At 42.1% G+C, this 27441-nt stretch overlaps 1 protein-coding gene across 1 annotated transcript in view; it reads right to left on the bottom strand.

The window, feature by feature from the left end:
- LOC126379936 (adenylate cyclase type 6) overlaps nt 1–27441 on the bottom strand; it is a 128379-nt gene that overhangs the window by 59987 nt on the left and 40951 nt on the right. Inside the window, exons 3-4 of the mRNA XM_050028950.1 lie at nt 7605–8005; nt 2056–2280 (exon numbers count right to left, since the gene is read on the bottom strand). Coding sequence (XP_049884907.1) covers nt 2056–2280; nt 7605–7706 — 327 coding nt within the window. The 5' untranslated portion in view covers nt 7707–8005. The remainder of the gene's footprint in view (nt 1–2055; nt 2281–7604; nt 8006–27441) is intronic.

Here is a 27441-nt window from a genome sequence, read left to right as displayed (position 1 = left end):
ATCCTATTGCCATAAACTGGGCACAAGTCCTGGAAACCACGTGATATCAATTATCTACGCTCCAAATATAAAGTTTAGAGACTTCCAAACATAAAGTTCAGGGGTTTAGAGCCCTAGTCACTGGCCATCGGAATGTAAATATTCGGGGGCTCCGTATGGTCTACAACCAATATAAATATCCCATGTTGATATTATCGTTTGTGGTGACTTCGGTTAAGAGGTAAGGCCCTAGTCCATTAGGACACCATGTTAGCGCCGCAGATTGAGGAGCTCGGTGGCGCAGCGGTAAACGCGCTCGGTCTGCGATTGTCGAAGTTAAGCAACTTTCGCAAATGTCGGTCAAAGGATGGGTGACCACAAAAAAAAGTTTTCATCTCAAGCTCCTCCGTGCTTCGGAAGGCACGTTAACCCGTCGGTCCCGGCTGCATTAGCAGTCGTTAATAACCATCAATCCGCACTGGGCCCACGTGGTGGCTTAAGGCCCGATCTCCCTATCCATCCACAGGGAAGGCCCGTGCCCCAGCAGTGGGAACGTTAATGGGCCCCAATTTGTAAATCGCCCGAATGGCTCGCTTTTGCAGAACAAAAATGCTGTTGACATCTGCAGCATGACCCGTACACTCTAAGTAGGTAGTGTTTCACACCGATATGTTCAAACATCCAGAAGTATGCAAACTGAATTACTGATTGGCTCCGCTCGGGAGTTAGCACTGCAGCGGAGCGACAACAATTAGCTTTTTCTGTCTTACTGTAGGTAAGGACATACACATAAATTATTTTCTCATACACTGTGTACAGTCATGAGCAATATAATGTACCCACTTTAGGACTCTCTCGCACTAACATATCTGACATTTAGTGAGACTTACAGTTCAATTTGTCAATAAAGTTAATGTGACATGGTACCAAAGTGTATACATATTAATGTACGTAGTACGCACCTATATTATACTAAGTAAGTATGTCGCCTGCAACTAAATTGGAAGTGGCTTCTCGACAGACAGAGCGTCACACAAAATTCTTCTTTCACAAGTATAATATCCGGGCTGTGAACCCCTTCTCGTGTGATTGGCGGCTCCATCGCGGTAGATACCTACATGTGCACGTCGCCGTCGTAAGTGAAAGCTTTTCTACCGCGATAAAACAGGAAATGGTTACCTTATTTCATTTTATATTCAGAAAATATTCTCGTTTCATATATTCTATCACGCAGATCGAAGTGTACTTTCTTTCAACAAGCTCCGGCATATTTTATCAAGCTGAGGGTTCGGCGGCTTTTCGCGGCACAAAAACAATGTGAAGGGATTGGATTTCTCCGGCTTGTTAAAGGAACGTGTAGTATGCTAAGTGGGGTCACATATTATAATATTCATCGATTCTATAACGCTAGCGGATTATGGGGCCCTCTCTACCCTCTTAGCGCGCGTCTTTTTTGTGAAATTTTTCGTTGTTACTCGAAAACTATGCGGGATAAAAATAAGAAAATATAATAAAAATATGCAATTTAAGCCCTTTCATGTGACATTCCACTTGACCTAGTAACCCCACTTGAAAAGTTGCACCATAAGGGATCCATTTCTGTTCGAAACTCTAAAAATAACACAAACCGCGGGAGGGGTTGTTTGCTCGCCATTGTTTGTCTGGATTTCTTCATTGCTCGTTGCGAAACAGATTATGTACTTAAGTAGTATTAAATTCATGTCACGCGTGTACATAAAGTTGTGTATGCAACCGTACCTACGTAATTAGGTATTCCGTATAAGCAGTCTTGTTTTAATACCAACTCGTTATGCGACAGTTGCATAAATAACTAAGTAGCTATTTCAGTCTTCCAAGTATTGTATAAATGGTACATAATTAATTAACACCCCTCCGCCCCCGTTCCTCTTTTCATAATTTTGAACGACTTCGGCGATTGTACTGTTCCTGTTTTCAGATTAGATGATTGATACTCACGTTTTATTTTGGAGAGGAATACGGTGTGATGGTATCGCGAGCCGCGGTCGGCAGAAGGCGGCCAGCAGAGGTAGTGACGTCACGCGGTCATGGACTCACCGAGGTGGGACTCTTCTTGCTGCGGCTGGAGGAGAAGTGCTCGATGACCTCCCAGTTGGACTTCTTGGGTGCCGCGGGCGCATCGGCGGGCGAGGGTGAGGCGCGCGCGCCGCCCGGCGTGCTGCGGCCGGAGTCATCTCCCGCGCTGGACCCCGCGCCCCCCGCCGCGCCCCGCGCCGGCGTCGGCCCGCGCAGGGACGCGCACCGCCGCCCACGCACGCTGTCCTGCACACACAAACATACATACAACACTTTACATCTACACAAAATTACAAGCAAGTGCCACCATGACCATCAATACAAACGCGAATTATCAATTACAATTATTTGGGCCACACATACCTCTATCCAAACTGCAAAAGCAGGTACTCGCACAAGGTAACAATAACATTAAACAATATCAGAGCTCCATGATAACGTCCGCGTACAAAGTTGATATAAGCGCCACGTAATACTTGGTTGTTTTCCACGTTATCGTCGCACCCGGCCTCCGCCCTGGAAAGTGTTTTCTGGAAAATCAGTCCAGCAGCTTATATTCAATGCATAATAAAATAACAAAAAAACAGACAGGGTTCAAAGTATAATATAAAGAATGGAGTGCGGATAACAAACCTATTTCGTAAACATTATTATTTAAATCAGTTTCTAATACTTCAACAACATTTCTTTACTTAATTATGTAAGTAGGTATAATCAAATTATTTATGAAGAGAAAGTTTATAAGGAATAGTATTTAGGCCTATTGTGAGACAACTTGCATAAAACCTCCTACTCTGCTGTAACAAACAGCGGCCCCACTACAGCTCCGGCTTGGCCCCGCCAGCGGCCACGGCCCTCGAACACGACTATAAGTAGGTAGGTACATAAAATATTTCAAAGTCCGTACCCCAAGGTCTCCAAGTTACTTTATACCCTTTTATGTGAGTTGAGAGTTTTTTATTTACCTTCAGGTTCTGGCAATAGCCGCGCTAATTAGCGGCACGTTGCCCTCCTATTGTCAGCCCCATTACCCAAGGCTCCTCCAAAATTAATTAATTTCCCGCTCGACTGCTGGTCTCGCCAGAGGGAGCATCCGACATTCACATTTATATTCAGTTAAAAGCGAGTTAACCCCGATTAATTATCTGAATTTAAGAAGATAAGAATCTGCATATCTGGGCGCCACCGCACGCGTTCAGCCAACACCGTGCCACGTGGAGGAGCAAGGTAGAACTACTCCATCCGCGACATATGCCACACATGTCAGTATGCGCGCACTGACCAGAACGCGGCGTCAACAGTACGGACAGCGTCGCCGCATGAGCCGAGGTGCTTCGCCCAGTGTCCGCTCCGGACGCCGGAGCCCCCACCCTCCCGGCGCCCACGACCCAGCCCAGCCAAAAGAGATTGTTACAAAACCAATTATAAGGAAACGGAAATTCGTCTCGAATAAAGGAAAGTTTATAGAATTTATTTTTAGATAAATTGGATACGGTTAATGTGAAATATAGCATTTGACAAAAATGCTGAAATGGGTTTTCAATATCTTGGTAAGTAGCATTGTTTGATTATTGCAATACTCTAGTATTATTTTATGCGCTACGGTAAAACCTTGGTACTATATTACAGGCTTGAATTTCAAAAAAATATAGAGGATTGTAGTATAACTAGAAATAGTGCAAAGAGCCGCCAAGACTGGCTGCCGCATGCTGGGGTCATGACATGCGGCGATTTGTATGGTCAACAGTCCACTATTATAATTTAAAGAAGTTATACTTGTACAAGAGATCTATTGTGTATAATCATAAATTAACAAAAATATATTGCCTACAAACAAGCGCGATGATCCACCCTGCGGTCATGCCCCCCCCGCTGTGACCTCGCAGAACAAAACGAAAGGAGACAGGGGTCCTTGCGTCTTCTTCTCAATGATCACAATTTTGTTAACAAGTTGTAGCATGTGTGTTGCTCGCGTACCTTGAAATATTAACATTATGAACGTAGTCCTTTTGTGGCAACATCCGTGGGTCCAACAAGATAGTAGAACGCACGAACAAAAAAGTCTTTTGGTTGCTAGGCAAATCGTTCGAAGCGAACTTCTGCCGTCGGTCGTTGCCGCCACTGCTGATACCTAGTAGTTCGCTGGCTCATACCGCGTACGAGAAGGGAAATTTATTTGTCTCTTTATTTGCGAGCAACTCTCGTCTAGATGCTGCGAGCAATTTTAGTGTTCCTCTTTGTGATCTGGCAAAGTCAACAACGGTATCCGGCAACATGAGGTCCTAAAAACGCTTCGCAGTCTAAACGTGAATGAAGCCAGTGGTCTCGGTGATGATATCCCAGCAATAACACTGCAGAACTGTGTGCCTGAGTCACCTTAAGTACTGACACGCCACTACCGGCTCGCTCTGGGTTCAGACCAAATCCTGAGACCATGGAAGCTTACCAATGTGCAGCCTGTGCCCAAAAAGGAACTCGTGCCGATCCTGCTAACTACCGCCCCATCTCACTAATCCGAGCGAATCCTGAACAACTGCCTCCTACCGCATACTTTGAAACCAACGATCTACTCTGTGAATAGATCAGCGATCTTCTTGTGTACGCTACACACTTATGGACCGAAGCCGAAGAAATCATTGAACTGTCCACATAATACGCCTTTTCGTGTTATCGCTTTGTAGTGTCTCGAAACTGACTACTACAAATAGTACAAAACCATTGTCTACAAAAGAGAATGAATTTTGAATTTTAGGCACTTTTTTCAATTGTTTCACGAGAAAATAAATACTGTAAATATGCAGCGAAATATTTGAGTCGATTGTAGTAGGAGGAGCGGCTTAATTGGCAGTTAGCAGGGTCTGCAGTCGGGTCAGCGTGCCGACGGCGGCGGCGGCGGCGCCGTGGTCGGCGGACGGGCCCGGCGGCGGTCGGCGCGCGGGAAGTGCTGACGGAATGTCGCCCACCGCGCGGAACAAACCGCGCCGCAATGAAAGAACGCCGGAATGCTAATCTCCCTGCCTTCCGCAAAAGATAATTTTAAACATTTGACGGTATCTAAAAAAGAGCTTTTTCCTTATGGGACTTGAAAATATAAAGTATATCGGTATGCGTATTTTCGTTTTGTATTCCAGTCATAATCTGCTTCTGTATTTGGATGACGCTTGTGTGCAGAAGGCGGTGCGGGGCTGCACGTAGGTATGCACGGTGGCGGTAGACCTTCACCGGCGGCGGTGGCGGCCACGACGAAGGGCCGGCGCCGGCACCTTGACCCCACATTTGGCATTTAAATAAGCACATTGAAATTCAGCCCCTGGTCGCACGCGCCTATCGTTATTACCATAAACCAACAGTTTTGTTCGAAAAAAGGACCGATAATAGCACTCGAATTATAATCAACTTATAGGACGTTGTTTTGATAAATAAAGCCTTTCGCAGTTCTAGGGGTCAAAAAGGTCACATTAAGGTAATTCATCTAGAAAAGCAAATTGCTATTTGACATATATTTGCATTGCGCACTTACTTTTATTTGCGCAAATGTCAAATTGCAATGTTTGCTAGTTTAAAAGAATTTCTTCGATGTGGCCTTTTTAACCCCCGTGTTATACGCTCGTTATCATAACGGAATCACCACACGACGAATTATCGTTCGAGATAAAATTTTCAAAAATGTTCGTATCTTCGGCTTTTGCTCCTGCGTTTGTCCATATTGTATGTGTATTGTGGGGTTGTAGAGCATGATGTCGCGGCAGTAGGACTCATGTCGCGGCGCGGTGTCGCGGCGGTGGCCGTACGAGCCGCTATAAAAAGAACAATCCCTCGACTTCAAACGCATGATCGTTGGTTTACAAACAAACCGCGACTGGATTTAGGTCTTGTTTGATGGCAATAAAAGATATAATTAAGTGCGAATTGTGTGCCAATCGAATCAGAACAGACTATACAAGATGAAGGAAAATTAACTGGGTAACTGAAATGTTCAAATTGGTCTAAATTTGTGAAGTTTGTATAACTTTTACTGGAAATAACTTTTTATGGTACGTAGCTACGTGTAGTGGTATACTCTGTGGCGGTGTGCACTTCTATGTAAATGTGTTGGCAACATCCAACGAAGGTTTTATTGAAATTCTTGTGCTTCTTGTTCTACGATAGCGCGTGTCCATAAGCGTTATAAATAGGCAACTTGACAACCCACTCAAATGAGATACTTTTTACGTAATATCAAAACGAAAGTTTTCTTTAGAGTTTGTATGGAAAGACTTGTCCTGAGATGTCTTCAATAAAAGCGGTTAAATATCGTACTCATTGTTGATCATGGTCAGCTCCTACAGTCTTCGTTGCTATGCCTTGTATAAATATTGTTAGTTTCCTGCAGCTGCTTTTGGTATACTTACTAACAATTATATCTTGTGACAAAACTGAGTGTATATTTAATAATTAAGTAGGTAATATTGCATCTATATTATAAAATCATTGACATAATGGTTATCATAAAATCAAATGAAGGTAATACGCCTTGACTTTGTCCTTTAAAAGAGTCCACTGATAAGTGATATCCGTTACGTAATGCTCGTATAATAATCGGCTCTCGGCACAGAAGAAACCAAAAAAGTGTTTTCCGTGACTCTTACAATAACTTTAGGAAAATGATTAAGCAAGCTACTGGTGAGCATAATAATTTGTTTGTAGTTGAGTGACATGAGGCGGCGCGGGCGCGGTGACGCGCGGAGTCTGGTGTGGGCTCTGGACGCTCATTATGGAAATGGATTGACCGTTGCAATTTGTCAGTTTTCAATTAATCCATTTATCCGAATGAGTGAACGACATCACAACATCGTCTGCTCGGTTTACGTACCAATGCAACGTAATGGTGTTAATAATGGATCACCCCCCCCCGCGCTCGCCGCGCCCCCCGCGCTCCGCGTCACAACTCAATCTAATTGTAGAGATTCGCAGCGACGCGCGATTTCAATCACTTCACACTCACCGAACCCTTCACTGTCGGATATATGCAGAGACTTGCAAATCACAGAGTGAACAAACGATAGCATGATCGATTCTCCCTTCGGAGACGGAATAAATGAGGGCCACATTTCTCTTCACATATCAGTTTCAGGTTCAAATGAACGGCTTTTTGAGCCGCAACCGAGGGGGTCGACCCGGGGCCCCGGGGGGGTACTTGAGTTGTACAAACAAAGAAAATGTGAAATCTCATGACCTAGTCACCTTCAGGGGTACAATTTCAAAGTGTAGCTGAGTCGGTGACATTAAATATCAAATGGATAGCAGGCTGAACTTTTGAAATCTCTGTAGTTTGTAGTTTTAGATAGTTTATTTTTAACTACCATTACAAATTGATAGCATTGAGATAATAATATGTAGTAGACGTGTTGACAGTGTATCGCATGGTACCGCTGAGTTATTGTGTCAATACAGACGTCATCATGGCGTGCGCGACAGGTAGGGGAAACTAGATAGGTAAATGTACGTGCTCAGACGAGGTTGTGAATAGAGGAGCGATGATGGCCAGGTGGAGTTAATAGGTGAGCCGAGTGGTGGAGTGGAGTACTCACGACGCTGTGCCCGCTGCGGCTGCGCAGGCTGAGCCGCATCTTCCAGTCGCGTTTGGAGGCGGTGCCCTCCGAGCTGAAGGAGCGCTTCATCGGCTGCGACATGGCGCCCGCGCACCGCCCGCGCCGCTACACCCCCACCAACACATCCATCTCAACACTTCACTCTGCGTTCTGTTCACTGCCTATTGTTATATTAGGTACTTGTTTTATATTGGTCCATCCCTTACGCCTAAGATTACAACATTTACAACTCTCACTAATATTTATTAATATTAAGATTAATGAAGACTAACATGAAGACACTACACTGTACACAAGGTAAACACTGCACACAAAGACTGCGCCAGCGCCGGGTATTACGCAGAGTGCGTTGGGATCTCTCACTCTCTCTGTTACCACACCTGGAACAAAGAGAAGATCGGTTATAACTTCTGTCCTCACAACACAGTTTTCCATACTTTCAATGGCAAAACACGATTGCGTTTTTAAAGAAAATATACCATATTCCTGACGGACTTTCCAGGCTACGTTTACCAAAAACAATATATATGGCGTTGTACAGCTTTACCATTATAGAAGGAAAAAAGAAACAAATAAAAGAGAAGGTGCAGGTCGTGTCGTATCGGGAGGTGAAGGTTTTGGCGGGAAGAAGAGAGGAATGGCGGTTACTCCACCGACAAGAGCGCAGCTCTTAAATAGAGAGAGACAGCTTTACCGTGATAATTACTTATTTCCTCATTACTCGGGTACATAATTATTCCAAAATACAATGTAATGGCAGAAGCATGCATAGAAATAATTGTTGCTTCATATTTGGATTACATTTTGTATAGAATTGCGATACGTTGCATGCCTATATTGCTTCACTTTATTTTGAGCATAATAATAATTTAATTGTGGCTGGGTGTAATAAAAAGGGTCATCATTTACTTATACGCAAAAATAAATATAAAAGATGCGTATGTCTGTTATTCATCAAATTAGATGGTTAAACGAAGGGAAATCTGTACAGCGCTAGTAGTCTATATTGTTTTTGAGGAACGTAGCCTGGAAGGTCCTCATTGGCCCCGATTCCTGCAGACACCGCCTAATTTTATTTTAAGTTATATCCGTCATTTTCATATCCGTCGAAAAGGAAAGGGACGGATGATTCACAGCTCTTAATTTTAGGAAGAATGAGTAAATGAATGAATAACCCGGGCGAATCAAAAGGTACGTCGCTGGTATGCAATCCGTTTGACGTGCTATCTACTTAACTGTGTCGGGTTATTGACGGATGTAAAATTTTTAGACGGTTGGTTTAGATTTGTGCTTAAAATTGACGTGTGTTCCATAAATTTTATGCTTGTCGAATACCCGTCCCTTTCCTTTTCGGCGGATAAGAAAATGACAGATATAACTTAAAATAAAATTAGATGGTATTTACAGGAATTAGCACCATTGTCTCGATATCTCACGAATCGTGTTGCGACGACAGGAAGCTGTGCCTAAGTTAGAGTGTGCGGTGAAACATCATCAGTCACATAAAGCTTCCAACATAGGGTTGTGTTTCGATCGCCGTGATACATTTAACAGCCATGAAGATCGATTGTGTCACAAGAAATCTGTAACTGTAGGCGCCGCTATAATCCTATAATTCACGCCTTGCTGGCAATCGTTCCCGCTTCGTCTAGAAAAGATTTTCAACGGGAAACGCCGATCATAATCAGTAAATAAATCAGCTTGCTACATTAAGCAGAAGACACACGAGATTAGCTCGAACGCCAACATACTGAGGACAGGCTTTATACTAGCTGCCTTACAAATCGCTTGTATATTTTTTATCATTAAGGCGTATTTAATGTTGTTATTACCCACCCATGTTTCCCCTATCGATGACTCTCTTTACGGCGCGGGAGCAACACGTTGCTCTGTGCTTTACGGTGAGCGTCGCGACGTCGCGTTTGTCAATTGTTTATTAATTTCAAAACAGGACTATAATAACGCCGCATGCATTAAATTAATAACATTGTATTTTTTATTTATTTGGAGAGCGCGACACAGGTGCTGTCCCGTATTGCGTGCGCCGTTTTATTAACCTGATTGTCCAGAAAATAACGCACGTTTAAACGCGGCGATACCGCAGCATACGCTTGCGTAGATCGACCCCGATACCGACCCCGCCGGCGTGGTCGACGATTTCCCTCATTCAGCGCTTATCGCTATCGACCCACTAGGGTCGATTAATTCTTTCAAATATTTTTCCTCTCAGACGACGCCCTGAGCCGAGGTTCGCGCCCAACTGGGCACCCTCAGGCCTCTAGTCTTAAACGTTGTACCGGGTGAGAGCCTTCAGCGCTCCCCATTTGTCCGACCAAGTAGTTAATGCCATCTGCGGCAAATCTACAATAAGTCACGTCAAAAAAAAGCTTGCGTAGATAAACTTCCTATATTGGTTGACGCCCGCGATATATCTCGTGTCGCGCACGATGTCGCAAACTGCTGCTATTTATAACCTTACTTGTTTATAAACTTCCACACATATCGTCGTCTCGCCGGGCGTCTCGGTAGCTCCAGTGTGAACAATCATCACGGGAGCGATCATTGATCAAACACGTAACAGGTAAACTATTTTGATGAGGTCCATAAATGATTAAAAACTCGGTATTACCTTCATTTTGTTTAACCCAACATTTCAGCCGTGTGGCATGACGGGTCCATATTTAATAAGTATTTTAGTCACGTATCGACCCGAACAAAATAGTTTACTGAGTATACAGTATACTCTAAAAGTGACAACATATTAATGTAACATAACATAGCATCGCGCACGTGTCCCCGATCGGGTAGGCAGAGGTGTATAGTATATTATAGACTTATAGGAAATTATAATTTGAAGTAGCCTGTTTTCAGGTAAAATATATATGGTAATATCAATTTCAATAAACGTCAATACCTGTACTATAATGACGTGGATATAAAAGATCGTGTCCAGCTCCGCCGGCGGCGGGGGGTGCGGGGACGGCGGCGGGGCGGGGAGGGCATTGTTGTCAAACTTCATCCCGCGTCTTTTGTAAAGAAAAATAATAAAGACCTGCTCCCCAAACGCAACGTTAATTTCGCCTTTCCTTGCATTTAACTTTCACGACACAAGAAAACTCTCCTCATGAGCATTCAGATGAATCCGGCTCATGTTTACTATATGGTAATGGCGTGTGTGTACAATTAATAATTAAGTAGGTACTAATGGAAAAACAACAGTTTGTATACAGTGTTGTCTAATTTGTTTAGTACGGAGCACGGTCCCGGCCGCCCCGCCGCGCACCGTCGTCATCGCGCCCTCTCGCGCCCCGCCGCGCCCTATCGCGGCCCGCCGCAGCCGCCTCAGCTAGAAGGATACATGTGACGAAGGGAGGCATTGAGATTGAGAGCTTCACGAATCGATTATAATCTGAATATTACTTGAAGCCAATTTAAACTTTTTAAGGTTCTCTAGTCCCCACCCTCGGGCTGAACTGTTGCTCTAGTTTCGGCTGTCTGTCAGTCTGTCCATTCCGTATCAAGGGCGTTTAGTTCGTCAATTCAAATAGTTAATTAAAAAGAATATAATAATTAAGCGGCATAAGTAGTGTTTGTACAAAGTCTCTTTGTCTTTGTGGTGGCGGTTGTTACGTGTGTGCAAATAGATTACCCTCCAGCAAAACAATAAAATTAACTCAAAGGTATGATAATAAGCATTTAACTGCCTCTAGTGCGGTTGATTATCTTTAAATTCTTGAAACTCGTACAATTTGTTTCAAAGAAAGTAAGATAGGTAGTAGCTGGTGTTATTTATGTGTACGGCACCGTTGCCAGGCCAGTCAGGCACGTGCGGATTCGTTTTTACTATATTTTATAATAAGAATAAGTAGGTATATTTATTTACGTTCCGTTTGGTGAAGTGAGTGGAGCATTAAATAATTCAGCGTGTGTCGGAGGCTTCGTAATGGAACAGCCGTGTCGCGCGGGCCCGGCGCGGGGGCACGTACACCTCGTAAGTAGGTATGTATATATAAATAAAATAGCGATCTCAACCGGAGGAAAACACGGTGCAACAAGTGATCTTGCTCGTGGACTTGCCCTGCTCGGTGTGTATCGTCACTGGCGCGCCCTGCTGGTGAATTAGTTTAGGAAGTGTAACCTGACCAGCTGACAGTATTAGGTCGCGTTTTCGATTACGCGGGTTTAAACACTGTTTTAATATCGAATGTTCCATGCAGGCCTCAAGTTGAACCCTAAATAGCTTACATTATTGCAGCCTCGTCCATTTGTCGGTTGGATGCACGAGTCTTGCAGGTGAGGTTGGCTGCCGCCCTTAAGCATATTAGAGCCACTTAGACTCCGCAACACGGCGCTGTGTATTTTTCTATACAGCATAGTGGTTGTTCCACAAGTGTAGCGCACGCACACAGTGGTTGTTTAATGGCATGCATGCCGCATTTAAACTGGATGACTCTTTCGTACAAAATCTATTAAAAGTCTGCACAATATCGCTGATTAATAAACAAGTCTGAATGACGTAGCTACTTACAACATTTGTAAATCTAGGCTTTTCTTGCTTATAAATAATATATATCCTGAGCTAAACTATGAAAGTGTGTAATTTGTAGCGTATAGTAATTGAGGTGGTACACCCCGCCGCATCAGCGATTAGACCGCGCGTCATATATTCAAGCAATATTATTTTTCAATTGGAAATGACTGTTTAATTTTTTTCAAACACAGGTGCTTATTTATAGCTAAACTCTGGCCTAATAATAAAAAAACAGTGGCTAACAACGTCAAAAAGAGTATTTTCTATTGTCCAGTGTGATAAGTAAGTACACTAAAATATCGCTACACAAGGGTGCATACAATCATTACCACGGTGTTTGTATCAAACAATTAAGATAAAAACCTCATCAAATTAAGTTAATGGTTTATATTGGGCAAGTTAAATTACTTTCCGCAAGTTGGAAATTAATTATTTCCACGTAACTTGCATGTTTGTTTCGAGTTCGAAGATGAAACAAGGTGTCTGTTGGGTGGCGTATGAACCGCGGGCGCGCAGGACCGAGTGAGCGAGCCGCGGCGCGCGCCGTGCTGCCATGCACCCAGACACGGCGCCGTGCGCCGCTGGCCTGTCTTTTAGTTACTTAACACAAAGGACAACTAATAAATAAATAAAAATGTGATTATGATTGATATTTAATTAGTTAATCGCCAAGGATACATAGCATTAACAGATATATGAGAGTTCTACAAAAATTCAAAGATAAATATTAGAGGTATAAATAGGGCGTACTCGTACGTTCGCAGAAGGGGTTTAAAAAATATCGATGTTATTTTTCTTTCACAACATACTTACCTACTTAATACCTAAATAATTACCTACTTACTTATTGTTATACCTCTCTATAAGCTGCTAAATACCGACGAAAAAAGAATGTAGCATTCTTCCGCTGACTTTTGACATTGTAAGATGGCCACAAGTAATCGAAATGCTCGTAAGTGATACTCCAACTATAACTGCGAGTTACTTGTTCTTCAAACAAAATGTTCCGTTCGATACAAGATTTCAACTTATTGACGATGTTTCAAGTGGAGAGGCCAGTTGGCCGTCCCGAGCGAAAGTCGTCTTCAAGCGGCTCTCTGCCATGCTTGGACAAGCCTTTCCACTTGTAAACCTTAGTTTTCCCAGAGCAAGAGTCCTTGTAAACCAATGAGATTTGTTCAAAGTGACTTGAACTGGTTTTCTACGTTTTGTAAGGAGCTTTATGTATGTGTCGTGGCCAGATCTTAGAAATGTTAATCATTCATGGTGTTCGATCATTTCATTAAATGGCCGTATTTCATCATATTTGGCCCCATCATTATGTAGTTTGGCCAAATCAATAAAGACAATGTGTTTGACGACATAAGCAACCATACGCACTATTACGAGTACTTCAAGATGTGGCCAAACATTGGCAAACATATCGTAAAATTGTTACATTATCCACAGGCGCTGGTGTTTGTTTTTCCATCGCGGTGGCAATCAAATATTCCGTTATAAAAGCAAATACTTAATACGAATAATAACGTGCAAATGGAACACAAAAGTGCAGAGAAACAACTGTGTAGAGTTATTCGAACTGTACACCGGCTACAACAAGCCTGCAGCTTCGTCGTACCCGTATGTTAACTACATCAACACTGCATTAATTGCAACTAAGTAGGTTTTTAATTTTAAGCAAATTTTCGTTTGTGTTCTATCTAAAGCAATACATAAATTTTCACTTTATTTTGCATTTTTACTACACCACTTATCATGGACACCTTACTTGAATGATATTGCCAAACGTGGATCGAAACATCTATTCTTTTATTCTATTCTATCATGAAATGATCAATTATACGATCTTGCGACAATGAATTCATATTAAATTCAATGTTTTCTGTGTTAGAAGTATTTTTACGAATTAGGTTTAAACGTGGTATACAAACTTACAAAGAGGCCCTAATTAATGCCTTCCTGCGGGAGCATCCCCATTTCTCGCTACCCCGTCCATTCCACGAACATTTTGACCTACCCTCGTATTTCAAAGGCCACAGAATAACTATGTTAAAGTTAACACTAAGTAATTAATTTTATACATAAAGACAAGATAAAAGATCCTGTTATATCTATAGTACGTGAATCAGTTATATCGTTGTATTGTTAATTTTACTTATTAGATTAAGTATAGGTACTAAGTAATAACAAAAATAATAAAAAAGTTTATTCAGGTAAAACCTACGACACACATATACATTTTTTTTAAGTCTAATTAATAATATGGAAACTACTGTATCTAGCTTGTTCATCAGGTCACGGATTTGCAATAAGGACTTGTTTAGCTACTTTCCATTGTTGTCAGATATTTCGATTAAGTATGTTGAAGAGGTACAGATGTTAATGTTTAAAATGTGGGTGAACGTTCTGAGACTACACGCCCGCGCCGCGCCACTGCGGCACGTGAGCCGGCGGCGCGGCGCAGGCGCAAGATAGGCGCGTTATCTTGGTGTAGTACGCGCGATAGCAATCGCGTTATCTCCCACGCAATTAGGGTCGGTGCAGACTGAAATAAAAATTCATCGCACAAAAATGAGCATTGTCTGGACTGCTCGAGGGTGCAGCTCTATCGATGTACAGTCGGTTTCAAATTTATGAGTTTTGGAAATCCTATCCGCTGCCCGCCGTGCCTAGAGTAAACTACTTATCTACAACAGATACACGAAACAAATTAAAAAAAGCAAGTATGAGAAGCGGCTAACAACAGCATAAAGTTGTAGACGTATCATATTACGGCGCTGATAAAAAATTAGCAAACAAATATTTGTTATCGCTAACACAGGTAATTTATTCATAGAGTAACGAACAATTTTCCTGTGAGAATGGTTAAACATTTTGTAACAAGATTTTTTTTTCAATCCCCAAACGTGCGAGCCTAGATATTATGATTTTGTTTTTAATGTCGTGTAAAACAAGCCCCCTCATTAGTGGGCTGCCTTTATTGTTATGAGTTCATAGTTTTTCGTCAATACATATTATCCCAAGCGTGTGGTCCTTTGGAGGCGGCTATATGGGCGGCTTGCCACGTAACCCGTCTCATGTAGGGTGCCTCATTTAAACTCGGGGCCAGTTTGTTTTGTAATAAGTGCTTACTATGTTTCAGCATACGAACCCTGCTTCCCTACTCTTCCCTCCCCCTCTCTTATGCAGTTGCTTCCACGTGGCCGAGGTCGAGTTGAGGCACTTTTATTTTGCATTATTTATTCTATTATGTCTACCGCAGAGATTACCGAGAAGTGCATGTCACTTGACAATAGCTGCTGTAGTTCGTGTGGTGACGTGCGCAACACGCGCTGACGTCACGACGCGACGTGATGACGCAGTTGATACTCTTGACTGACGCCTCGCACATGTACACATCACAGTCAGGGGATCCAAAAACCAAAAGTGCAATTTGACATTTGCACATATAAGCAAATGCGCAATGTCACAAATGTCACATAGCAATTTTGCTTTTTTAGGTAAATTAATTCAATCCGGTCTCCTAAGTCCCTAGAGCTCAAGCTCAATATTTATGTCAAAAGCTCTTGAGCCAGAGCATAGAATAAATAATATGGCCAGAGTTCGTAGAGAAGCTGGACAAACACGCCCCGGACTTGTTGTTATTTTTCTTTCATTCGTTTTTAGAGTTCCAATAAAGAGAGACCCAATTCGTCTGTCTTAACATTTTGTTCTTGGAATATATTTTAATACGACAAACATCTTTTATTGTTTCTGCCAAGGAGTGAAGTAGGACTGAGAAGATAACACGTAACTTAATCACCTACATAGAGCAAAGTTTAAAGTGGAGGTAATAAAAATATACTTACCATCGAAACTGGCAAGTTTGTATAAGTCTGACTAGAAGCAAATATTCCGAACGGAATGAAAAACGGCAACATTGTTTTGGTAAACACGTTACACAAATATTATTGCAGGATAGTACGAAACCCTCGGTACGTGAGTTCAAAATCGCACTTGACCGGTTTTAAGCTTTGGGAGAGTAATTTTAACCGACGAAACAATTACGACAACAAACTTTATTATTTCAGAACAAAGCGGTTGGTATCCATTTTACTTTGTTTGTGTTGCGGTGAATTGCAAAATTCTTTTTGACGTCTCGAGGGCGCGCAATCCGGATCCAAATATAATTAGATGGAGTAGAGGATATTAAGAAGTAGCTTTTCGAATTGATAGCCACTGTGAGCCTGCGGTTCTCAATCGGGGAGTGCCAGTTTGAATCCCGGTACCAGGCTTGCAACAATGAGTTACGAATTTATCTTAAGCGCAGTTTTCACTAACACAGTTGGCTCGACCATTATAGACAGTGATACGGCTCACCCCACCACCTATCACGTTGGTCTAACAGGAAGCTCGGTGAGGTGTGGTACTTAGTTCGCCTTGCGATGGATGTACCTCTGAGGGGAACTAGTAAGACGTTCTGCTGCCTGCATCTATACCTCATGCGTTGTGGTGCCTGGGACAACAGCGGTCAAAATGGTACATTTTCTTAGTCTGTCTGTTTCGCATTAGGCTGTTCTCTAGGTATATTTATGTCTTAGCAGCCGACTGTGCTGTCTGTGTCACCACGAGTAATTCGGAACACGGGGTGAATCACCCAAGTGGTTGTTTAGAATTACGCTTCTATAAGAAGTATACAGCGCATAATTTATCCGGTACAAGGGCCCGACTTGACACTCCATAATTGGCTTATTTGACTTTCACAAAACCTGATACTTTTAGATTGTTCACTAAATCTTAATCACATTTCCGAATTTTGCTTACTGAGCCCTCACACCTCACATACATGTGATATACTCTCATCATAAATGTGGGATGTATATGTATGATAGTGTAGGTAATAGGGTAAGATAATATAAGATGAACGAGTATGAGAGAGAGACAGGTACGTAAGACAGAGATGCAAGATACGTGTGTGAAAGAGAAAAGATATGAACATTTCAGTGTGAAGATTTCAGTGTTATAGTCCCTCCCATATAAATGCCCCCCGCTACCAAAGTATGGGAGCTTTTGTACTCGTATTATAATTTTCTACCGTGATGATGATGATGATGTCGTTCACAAAACAGAGTCACTTTTTATCATGATTAGCTACTACTTATATTAAGCTATCAATAAAAATAAAAACATTTATAAGATATTCAAGAACGGAAGACAACAAATATATAATCAATAGGAAGTAGCACTTGAAAATCAATAACAGAACAATACAATTACCTGTTTTTGGAGTTTACGCGAAAGCTTTGTGGTTTTAGTGGTAGTAAAGGAACGAACCTAGTCTTCGATTGAGGTATTCAATTGACACAATACATCCTCTCAAGCGTAGGGAGAAATGAAAAGATACTCATTTAACATTTCCTTTGTGAGATGTAGAGGGAACAGGTCCGTGGCGCTTCCTCGGCAAGATGTTTCAACAGGTACCGTATAATCGGGGAATTAATCCCGTCTCCCGTCGCCACATATTGCCGGCCTGCCCCGCGCCCCCGCGCCCATTAAGTCACCGCAGGCCTGCCCCACAGCCTCTGGTAAATTTGTAAATTAGGCAGACCAGTACGTCTGTATGTTATCATTTGTCAGTTTTTAAAAGTTACATTGTACCTACCTGAACGAACGAATAAAGAAACAATAATAAACAGAGAGTTTAATAATTTATCGTGTATTAAGTATGTATTTTCCCTCGTTAATAATGAGTGTATCTGGCGTAGTACCGGCGGCTGGGTGAGTGGCCCGCCCCCGCCCCCGCCCCCGCGCGCACCTCAACTTACCGGCTGTCATCCCTCGTCACTTGGAATAACAGATTATGACAAGTCCGGGCTACATTAAAGCGTTACGTGGCGTGATAACGGTCGGCGATGGCCGCGCCTGACTGAGGTGCCGCGGTAATTCACCAGGTAATGACTCGACGCCGCGCGTGCGCCGTGCGCGCCCGCCGACGAGCGGCGCGTGCACCGGCCGGACTCTTGCCGCCTGTCACCGCCGCCGCCGGGCAGACATCCGACCCGCCGAACAACCTCTATCGAAATATAACGTTCTGCTGCCATGAAATCTGTTTACCGTATTAATTCAATATACTTACCTACCCGACGATAATTCTGTATTCCGAAATCATTCTAACGTAATAAAGCGATACAACCTTACGCCCGATTATATCCATAATGCGGACCCAAATATTTGTAGATGGCGATTTCCCTGTGATGCGAGTATGCCAGTGATAAGCTGTGGTAGCCTAATTTGAAGAACGCTGGACTCTCATTGTGAGGTCGCAGGTTCGAATACAATGAATAAATGATTTTTGAACGTGTATTCAAATTCATGTTTGGATTTTAAGTGCCTATCATGTTCTCAGTGGTGAAGGAAAACATCGTGAGGAAACCCACATACCTACTCGAGATACTAATATGTGTATGTGACCTAACCTGTATTGGGCTGGGTTTCTCTTCGGGTTGGAAGGTCAGCAGGTGTGCAGTCCCTGCTGTGAAAAAATCGAACCTGTCAAATGTTCAGGTTAGGCAAGCAGACCTCGGGAAAAACGAAATAACGCCAGGGAAATGATTTGCCGCTGATAATATATCCCAAATGTATAGTAACATGACAATGCCATAACTTAATATCTACTCAGAATGATAAATTAATTAATAGGGAGATCAAATAGGAGGATGTTGGATTGTACATGTAAGTATGTGTAATTCAGAAATGATCGATTATAATTATTTTATTGTGGTAGAGTGAGGCGTGGCGGGGGGAGGCGGGTGTCGGACGCCGCATTGTCGGCCCCGGCGCCGGCGGTGTCCACCGCGGGCACACGCCGCGAGCCCGCGCCGTAGCACCCGGCGCCCGGCGCTCCCTCTACACATTTCTGCTCTCTCTCAACATCACCATTCTCTCAAGCGAAGTAATCCGGCAAGCATGTATCTCCTAGAACGTGAGCGACCCTCTAACGTGGCCTTCTCTTCCATTGACACACGACGCGGCATATATTTCTTACGAAGTATGACAACTTTAATCAAAATAAGTTAATTTCACCAAACTCATTCCTCCATAAAGTTACCTAACTAGGTCGCTTCTTTAAAGGAAATGTCCGTGGAAACCGCCCCTAACGTAAGTGTAATTTGATGACACGCCATATCGGACACGTGTAATTCAGTCGAGATGACGAATGGTGGCGCGGGTGGCGGCAGTGTCATGTACTCAGCGTGGATGATAATTGACTGCGGCAACAACAGGAGGGCCATTCCACGATGTGTTTGCCAGTTGTCACATGCAGCCTCCACTGTGGAGCGTGTTATAGCTATACCTATAGGATCTGTGCGCCGTTGCGATATACGATCATAGACTAAATAGTACCACTGACTTATAGAAGGGACACTCTTCGCCCCGCACTGATACGACCTCGGAGCGAACATGATAAATCATGTTCCTCACCCCCCCCCCCCTGGTTAAGTCTGCGGACGGTCTGTCTCCATCGCACTCACACGGTAAGGGAGCACGCGGTAAGAAAGAAGATTTTTGTATGTAGCGTCCAGAGTGTGACGTAACAGAAAATAGAGTAGTTTCCAACTAGTCAAATGATTTACTTTTTACTAAACGACAAAACACGAAATTTCTATGGAATTTGTATGATAAAGCAAACTGTGCCCTCATAGAAAAACATGACAAAATGTCGGACTTATTATTACATTTTTTTTTTATTAAAAAATAGATTTTTTTTTGTACTTAATAACACCTTTAGACCTGTCGTTATTTAGTAATCATAGTTAATTTTATCTTTGACCTATGAAACTATCCAATTATCATGATTTAATTCACACACTCAACCGCGTCGCTAACCAAGCCACAGTAAACAGCTTGATGTTGACAGACATATTGATGTTGAACCACTTACTAAGATGAGGAAGCCTATCGCTTATCCATGACCGAAATCGGTCGGAGATCATCATCATCATCATGTAAGTATAATACGTTCATCACGTTGGAAAGGACATGATCCAATATTCCAAAAAATAATGTGTACATCTATAGGACTTAAACATAGCTGGCGAGGATGCTAATTTATGTAATACGCATGTAACATCACTGCATCCAATATTAAGTGTAACCGGATTACATTCATTTTTAAATGATTCGTTCACACCTAATTTATTCTACAAAAAAATACGAGAACAGTATTTATTGTTTTGGAAACAAAAGTAACTTGTTAACTAACTTGTTTCTAGTTCAATTTATTTTGCAAAAAATTTAACAACATGTATAGCGACCATGAAATGGAAATATCGGGAGTGTCATATCCCTGATTTTAAGGCGGTAAGAACACAGTATTATGTGTTGTATCTATCTACGTATGTATACATAATAATATTTGAGTTACCCATAATACAATGACTTCCTGCGACCAGCAGTTTGAATAAGTTCAGGGTGTGTACAGCCGGGCCGTCGCGCCGCGTTCGCCCGACCAGCACACGGGGTTTAATCAATCGCGGCAAATAAACCGACGTGGAAATCTTATATTTCTTGGGAATGCCAGTAGGACTTCTTTACGTACACAGTTTAATTAAAACCGGCGAAAGAGGACAGTCCGAGATAGTAGCAATAAACAAGTGTACCGTCGTCGTGAGCGCAGGCCGCTGTACGGGGAGCGGGGGGAGGGAGGGGGATATCTACCAGGAGTCCAGAAGGCCTATTCTGTATTAATTTTCAACGTATTTATCAAAGATAAGCTTTTAGACAGTCAATTTTACATTATTACATTATTTAATTTATATTATTATTTTATTATTTATTATTAAAATAAATAAATAAATAAATTATGTAAAGTATATTTATTTATTTCAAGAAACATGACTCATATATGTGTTAGTAAGCTCATTCTAGATGTTAGTAGCCTTATCTACCTAATATCTACGTAAATACGGGCAGTGGAGCCGCGCACCTATCATCGCCAGGGCCGCTGGCCCGCACCCGCCGCACCAGAGACGCGCATCGCTTCCTCATAGTTGCACCAAAGCAGTCGACGCGAGCTTCAGCGAACATGCTCGAAGCGCTACAGCAGCGAGACAACCGCAACAACACCCTAACAGCGTTGTTGAACTGGACGCGGATGGCGCTGTATGATTACTGAATGAATTTATCTTTATTAAAGTCTTATTTGTTATAACGTTCTATTTTTTTTTCTTACAAAAGACCTCAGTTGTCCACCGAAACTGTGAGACATTAAAAATATACCTGCAACTCAGTCCGCTCTTTGTTCTTTTTTAAAACAACAGACTACAAATCAATGACAGAATATTTCTCGCTTATGTACAATGCTTTTACTTATTTAGAAAACGTCAAAATTAATACTTCATAAGGAAATTGTATCGAGTAATACTTTTACTTATTTGCGACGTTATTAATAAATGTTTTCAGGTAGTCGTACATCATATTAATTCTTAATTAAAATTCGGATATAAGTCAAAAGGAAAATGAGGTTGATGGTTGATCGTGTTACCGTTGCTCCTATTTTTAGATTAGCATTTTATAATTTATGTTTGACCCAGTCTTGTACCCAATTGTAAATGTCTGCGGCCCGCCCCCCTGTTACTTGCGAACACAAACAAAACCCCGAAGTCTGTTGGATCACTCAACTTTAGGGTCCGATTCTTAAGAGTAGCACCCGTCACTCGGTGCGGGTCGGTCCAACATGGCCGACACGACAGGGATCTTTTGGCACGTGGCCATTATCGGAACGAAACCCGCTATCTATGGAAACGTAGAATGAAATGTAAAATATATGGAGACGTTGCACACCAGCGCCCTCCTGACAATGTCTTCCAAGTGACACAGGATCCTCGGTGCGGGCTGGTCACACGAGGCCGAACACTACCGGGCTGCTATTGTTTGAATCTTACTCGCGGGTAATTAAGTGCGAAATTGTTCAGCAGGAACACTGTGACGACCGCTTCTCACAACAAAGCACAACACAGCATAGGTATTAGTATACTCCGCCACTCCCCGCTCACCATATTTAAGTCCCATTAAGGGGCGAGCCCATTACCATCTTGACATCTTCCTTTATATCTGGAACAACTTGACGCGTTCGATGTTTCCAAAACATTTTAGAGTTTACCTCTACCTATCCGTATAGAGATGATGGGGGTGAGTTTAGTATTGGTTCAGAAATTTGGGCACATTTCAGTTCAAAATGCGTACAATCTTTCTGCATATACGTACTTTATTAAGATATGTGATACTACGTAGGCGGTCTTCACGTTCACTATTATTCGTTTCTTGTCAACTATTGTATACCTTATACAGGCAAAATATATGGCGCTGTCTATTAAAATTTATGTAAACATCTACTAAAATACCTATGTTTTGGAAGAAAGATATTCTGATTCTGCGAATATCCATGTTGAGCCGAGTGCGGCGACGGGTCTGCAATGCGGTGCGATCGATGCCACTCCTGCGAATCGACACTACACTTGCCAAAAACCACATTCGAAAAAGTTAATTTTACCACAGATTGGTAAATGGTTATGTCAATTTCACCTTAACACGAGTGTTGCAATATTAATAATTACATAATTTACGTTAGACGTAGATTTCAGCTATGGCGACAACTCTCCGATCATTATGGCAAAACTTACCGATCTTGGCTGTCAATATGCGGTCACGATCATTGGATGCTCTTCACATGTGCTCTTCAATTATTTTTTCGCCTATGAACTCGTAAGTTAGAAGCTACAATAGTAATATATCAGTGAGGAAAGTATAAGTCCAGAAAGGAGGCCGCCTATCTACTGTATCGCTTTAAATCAAAGGACAATCAAGGTTCACACTGAGGCTACAGTTCTGGTTAACGAGTATACTACAGATTTAAATAACACTTCTTCGATTTTGAATTGAATGGCATTAAATAAAAGAATGACTGGGATTGATCTACCTCATCGATACAAGGCTGGTAGATATTGAGTCGTACTCGACATGGTATTAGAATGAGATTGTGAGGATGCTGTGGGGGACGGCGTGGGGCGGGAGCGCTGTGGGGGACGTCGCTCCGACGGACGCTTCCGGTCCGGTTCAGTTCCGGCTCATATGACGTCGCCGCCGTTCCGGTCTCTACACGGAAACGCATTGTACCCAACACCCAATCTCCATGTGATACTGTTTTCTAAATTGCTTTCAGCGAAACATTTTCGTGGTAATTGTTATGGCACGACAACGACGAGGAAAGGTCGCACTGCGGGGCTGCTTGTAGCGACAAGTTTACAAGTTTGACAACAACAACAAAATTACATTAACAAGCCTCTACCATGTATGCTGGTGGACACCCGGGGGACTACCTATAATCACTAGGTATTGTAGCGTAATTTTGCTGCAGCGCAATCTTTTTGCTTATCAAGTTTTCTTTTTCTGGTTTTTGGACGTATGCTATGTTTAAAATTTGAAATATGAATTTGTCTCCATGGTTTGTTTGTTTGTTTCTTGACATTGGAGAGATACAAATTGCTTTTGTGTTCCTTTTTATATTCCTGAACGTTTTTTAAATATTATTTCCGCTTTTTGTGAATATTTATTTAGGAAGCTTATTCAAAATTCTTAAAGCCCCGCGCGGCATCGTTTCAGTGTTTGGTGTTCCTTTTGGCAAAATCTTTAAAAACTTTCGTTGATCAACGGAGGTAGGCGAGGTTCGATTCCCTTTTTTTACCGTTGTTACCTTTTTAACTATGTTCATGTTAATTTATAATAATTTAAATTCCTTTAATTGCATTTCCCATTAAATTTATTTAATTGTTAGCGAGTTCCTCTTCTTTATCGCTACAGTATACAGGTACAGTTTTGGTGTCTTTTAGAAAAAAGACGCAAGAAGGAGTGTGTTACGTAAAATTTCAGCCATCATCGACGATAATTACGGTGGTGCAACTAGAATATATTCGCATGTGGTTGTCTCGTATTTTACTTTATAATGTCAATAAACCATCTGTAATGTAGGATATTTTGTGAAAGTGATTTATTGTTATTTGTTTCACAAGAGAGGAAAGTTATGTTTTGGGCGCGAGTGTCGAGTTTAAATAACGAACTAACGAAACTACTGAGCGCACGGCGTGATTTAAAAGCACAAGACAAAAATTTGCTCTCATGGGAAGCATACAAGTTTTCACCTCCATCAGCGTGAAAAGTTTCAAAGGCAGGTAGCTACATTCAACATTACAAACCTGTTCTCTCAACTCTTTTGGAGTGTGACGTCAGTCCTCACACCGCATGAAAAATAGTTCAAACAATGTAATAGGTACTGAAAGAAAACATTTGACATTTAATTTGGGCCATTTTTATTTTATTTATATATTTTGTATTTACTTAATACAAATATATTATATTTTTATTTTTTTTATTGATATATAAGTATATAATTAAATTGGCCGACATCGATTTATGAAGTTTACACTACAAATCATTCTGTGTGGTTATGTTCCATTGCCTCTAACTAAATCAAAATTAAAAAAAAATACTTTGGGTCACAAGAGAATAAAATGCGCTTTTCTTAAATGCTTTTTTACGCACGAACTGTAGAGGTGCACATTACTAATTGCATTTATATGGATTATACTAGCGTACGTAGCAGTAACGGGCGTCTTCCCCCAACGTAGCACCGCTACGGCGCTACGGTTTCTCGTAGCATGCTCCAAGCTACACAATGTGTTCGAGATTGAGCTTACAATTTACAATGGAACTCGTGAACAATTTAAATCAATAACATATTATATATGAATGCTTTAAATAATATAACACACACATTGGCGTTAGTGAATGGTTTGCATACTATTGAGTTATTTGACATTTTGAATACCTTGAAGCTACAGTAACATGTTATACATATTTCATCAATTCCTTGACAGTGTAACCATTGCAAAAAACCTTTATTAAGTTTAGTTTGGTCTATTGAATGTTCCAAACAGCACGAATTATACAAACTTAACACGATTTATTACGTTCTCTTCTAACAAATCCATATTTTATGATAACTAGACTTTATTTAATGTCAATATTCAATTACGGGCCGTTTGATTAGGCGTCGCTCACACTACGCGGTAATTCAATCTCGTTCCTCTAATTAACATTGACTCCGCGCCCCCGGACTTCCCGTGGCGGCGACAGTTCCAACACACGATTGACGTGATAATATCGAAGTTCCAGCCCGTCCTCAGAGGTCGACAACTAGAACGCGATCGCATGTGAAGGAAATAACCGAGATTTGATTTGTATCGGTCGCCGGCGCCCGGCGTCCGGCACGGCATCCGGCGCGGGGCCGGCCGGGCCGGGCGACAGGCCAATGTTGCCATCTGATTACAAGGGCGTTCAATCATTCAGTCTCTTTGTGAAATTAGTTGTAACACTGTACAGCCGGGTGATACCGTTCGCCATCTATCACGTTAGTCCAACAACAGCTTGGTGAAGCGTGGCTACTTAGTTCATCGTGCTATGGAGATTTTAATATTTTTTTGCTTTTGTGACTGGCAGTCGCCGCATTGTCGGCGGGTCTCAGATGATGTTTTCGTCTTCGGTTTGTCCGTGTCCTTGTCCGCTGTCGGTACAGTCGCAGGCTCATGTTATGTATGTACAATCTCTCTGAGCCATGAACTGAGATTACCGCAGCCGATCGTACAAGCGTCGATGAGAGTATCGTGAGGGGGGGTAATCAAAATTGGATGAAATCTGGACGAGCGGCCATCACGCAACGGCGATTGCAATAACCTGACTGTGGCCGGCGGCCGGGTGGCCCGGCGGGCCGGGCGGGCCGGCGCGGATCATTCAGTAACTTCGTTAATCCGTCCGCCGGTAGCATGCGGCGCGGCAGCCACGTTCTAAAATAATTGATAGCCACGACAACACGGCGCGCTACACGCGGCCTCTGAAACCTGACGACCTATTCGAATGTGGAAAATTAGCCGCAGTGCCAAATTTGACTTCCGGTAAAACGAAACTAGCTATAAACGATTTTACCTACTAAATTGGTTTCGTGTTTACGTACTCCAACCTAATTATAGCACCTGCTGTAGGTACCTACTTTAACTTTAAGTAAATATTATATATCACATATTTTTTCCTCTAAACAAGATTTAATTAATACTAATAATAGTCTTCCTTGTATGGCTTTTTGCCCCTCCAGTACCGTCGGCGTCTCCGGGGCGTTAGCTCTACACTTGGCACGAGATAACGACTTCTTCCACGTCAGTTCATTTTACAAACACAATTATTATAAATAAATTTAAAAACTGGACGCAATTGTATGCAAGATGAAAGTAAAATAAATCTTGGTCAGCTTCAAATTATCAGAAGGTACTGTTAACCCTCTGACTATAATATTTTATGCGACACGCACCTCGCTGTGTTTAAAAAAAATGTTATTATGGCTACAATTTGTTTCAAAAATGTAGTCTCGTAAGAGTCATAATTTGTCGCAAGATAGGCAAGAGGTCGCTTGCTCGTTCCTCTCTAAACCACCGAGTACTTACGCTTTACATAAATCAGACGAGTTAAAAATATACAGTTTGATAGTGCGTGTTTTGATAAATGATTTTGTATTTGTATTGGTCTGCCCACCTTGGCACGGCACGTAATACGAATATGATTTGGATGGGCTTTGTTGTGAAAAATAAATAAATAGTAAGAATTTTTTTCTGCAAGTACCAAACAAACAAATTGTGGCAAAAATAAAGCGTGGGCACCTCTCGTATCGCAGTATTTACGAGGTACACCGCCCGCGGTGGTTCGCGGGCTTGTTGATGACGTCACGAGCACGACTCGCGCGCCGCATAGCTCACGCGGCTTGAATAGCTTGTTTTATAACTATAACTTTTTAAATACTAGACCGATATTCGCAGGTAATTCAAAAAGTTGATTGACTGGTTACCCGTAAATAATACCATGAAATATAGTTTAATCCGTTAATTTTTACACTTATGACCCTCATTGTAACTTGTAACGAAGGCAGGGGACGGTGGCGCGGCCCAACCGCCGCGGGCTGACCGCGCCGCTGACTAAATGTTTTTATTTTATTAGAGCCAACCTTTATTACGGGAAGATAGCTCGCTTTTATAGGAAATATTTTAATTTTACGACCGACAAAAACGCGTAAAGATCTGCTGTAAAAAGGTTTGCTTCCGGTTATTTTCTATTTTCTCGTGGTTTGCAATGAAATAAAAAAATTGTGGCAAGAGTGTAAAATTACGCCGGCTCAAGCCTCGAGGTATCACAGGCGGCAAATATAAA

This window comes from Pectinophora gossypiella, chromosome Z, assembly GCF_024362695.1.
Source record: "Pectinophora gossypiella chromosome Z, ilPecGoss1.1, whole genome shotgun sequence".
Taxonomy (NCBI): domain Eukaryota; kingdom Metazoa; phylum Arthropoda; class Insecta; order Lepidoptera; family Gelechiidae; genus Pectinophora; species Pectinophora gossypiella.
The sequence above is the reverse complement of the archived record's forward strand: the minus strand, read 5'-3'. Positions and strand labels throughout refer to the sequence as shown.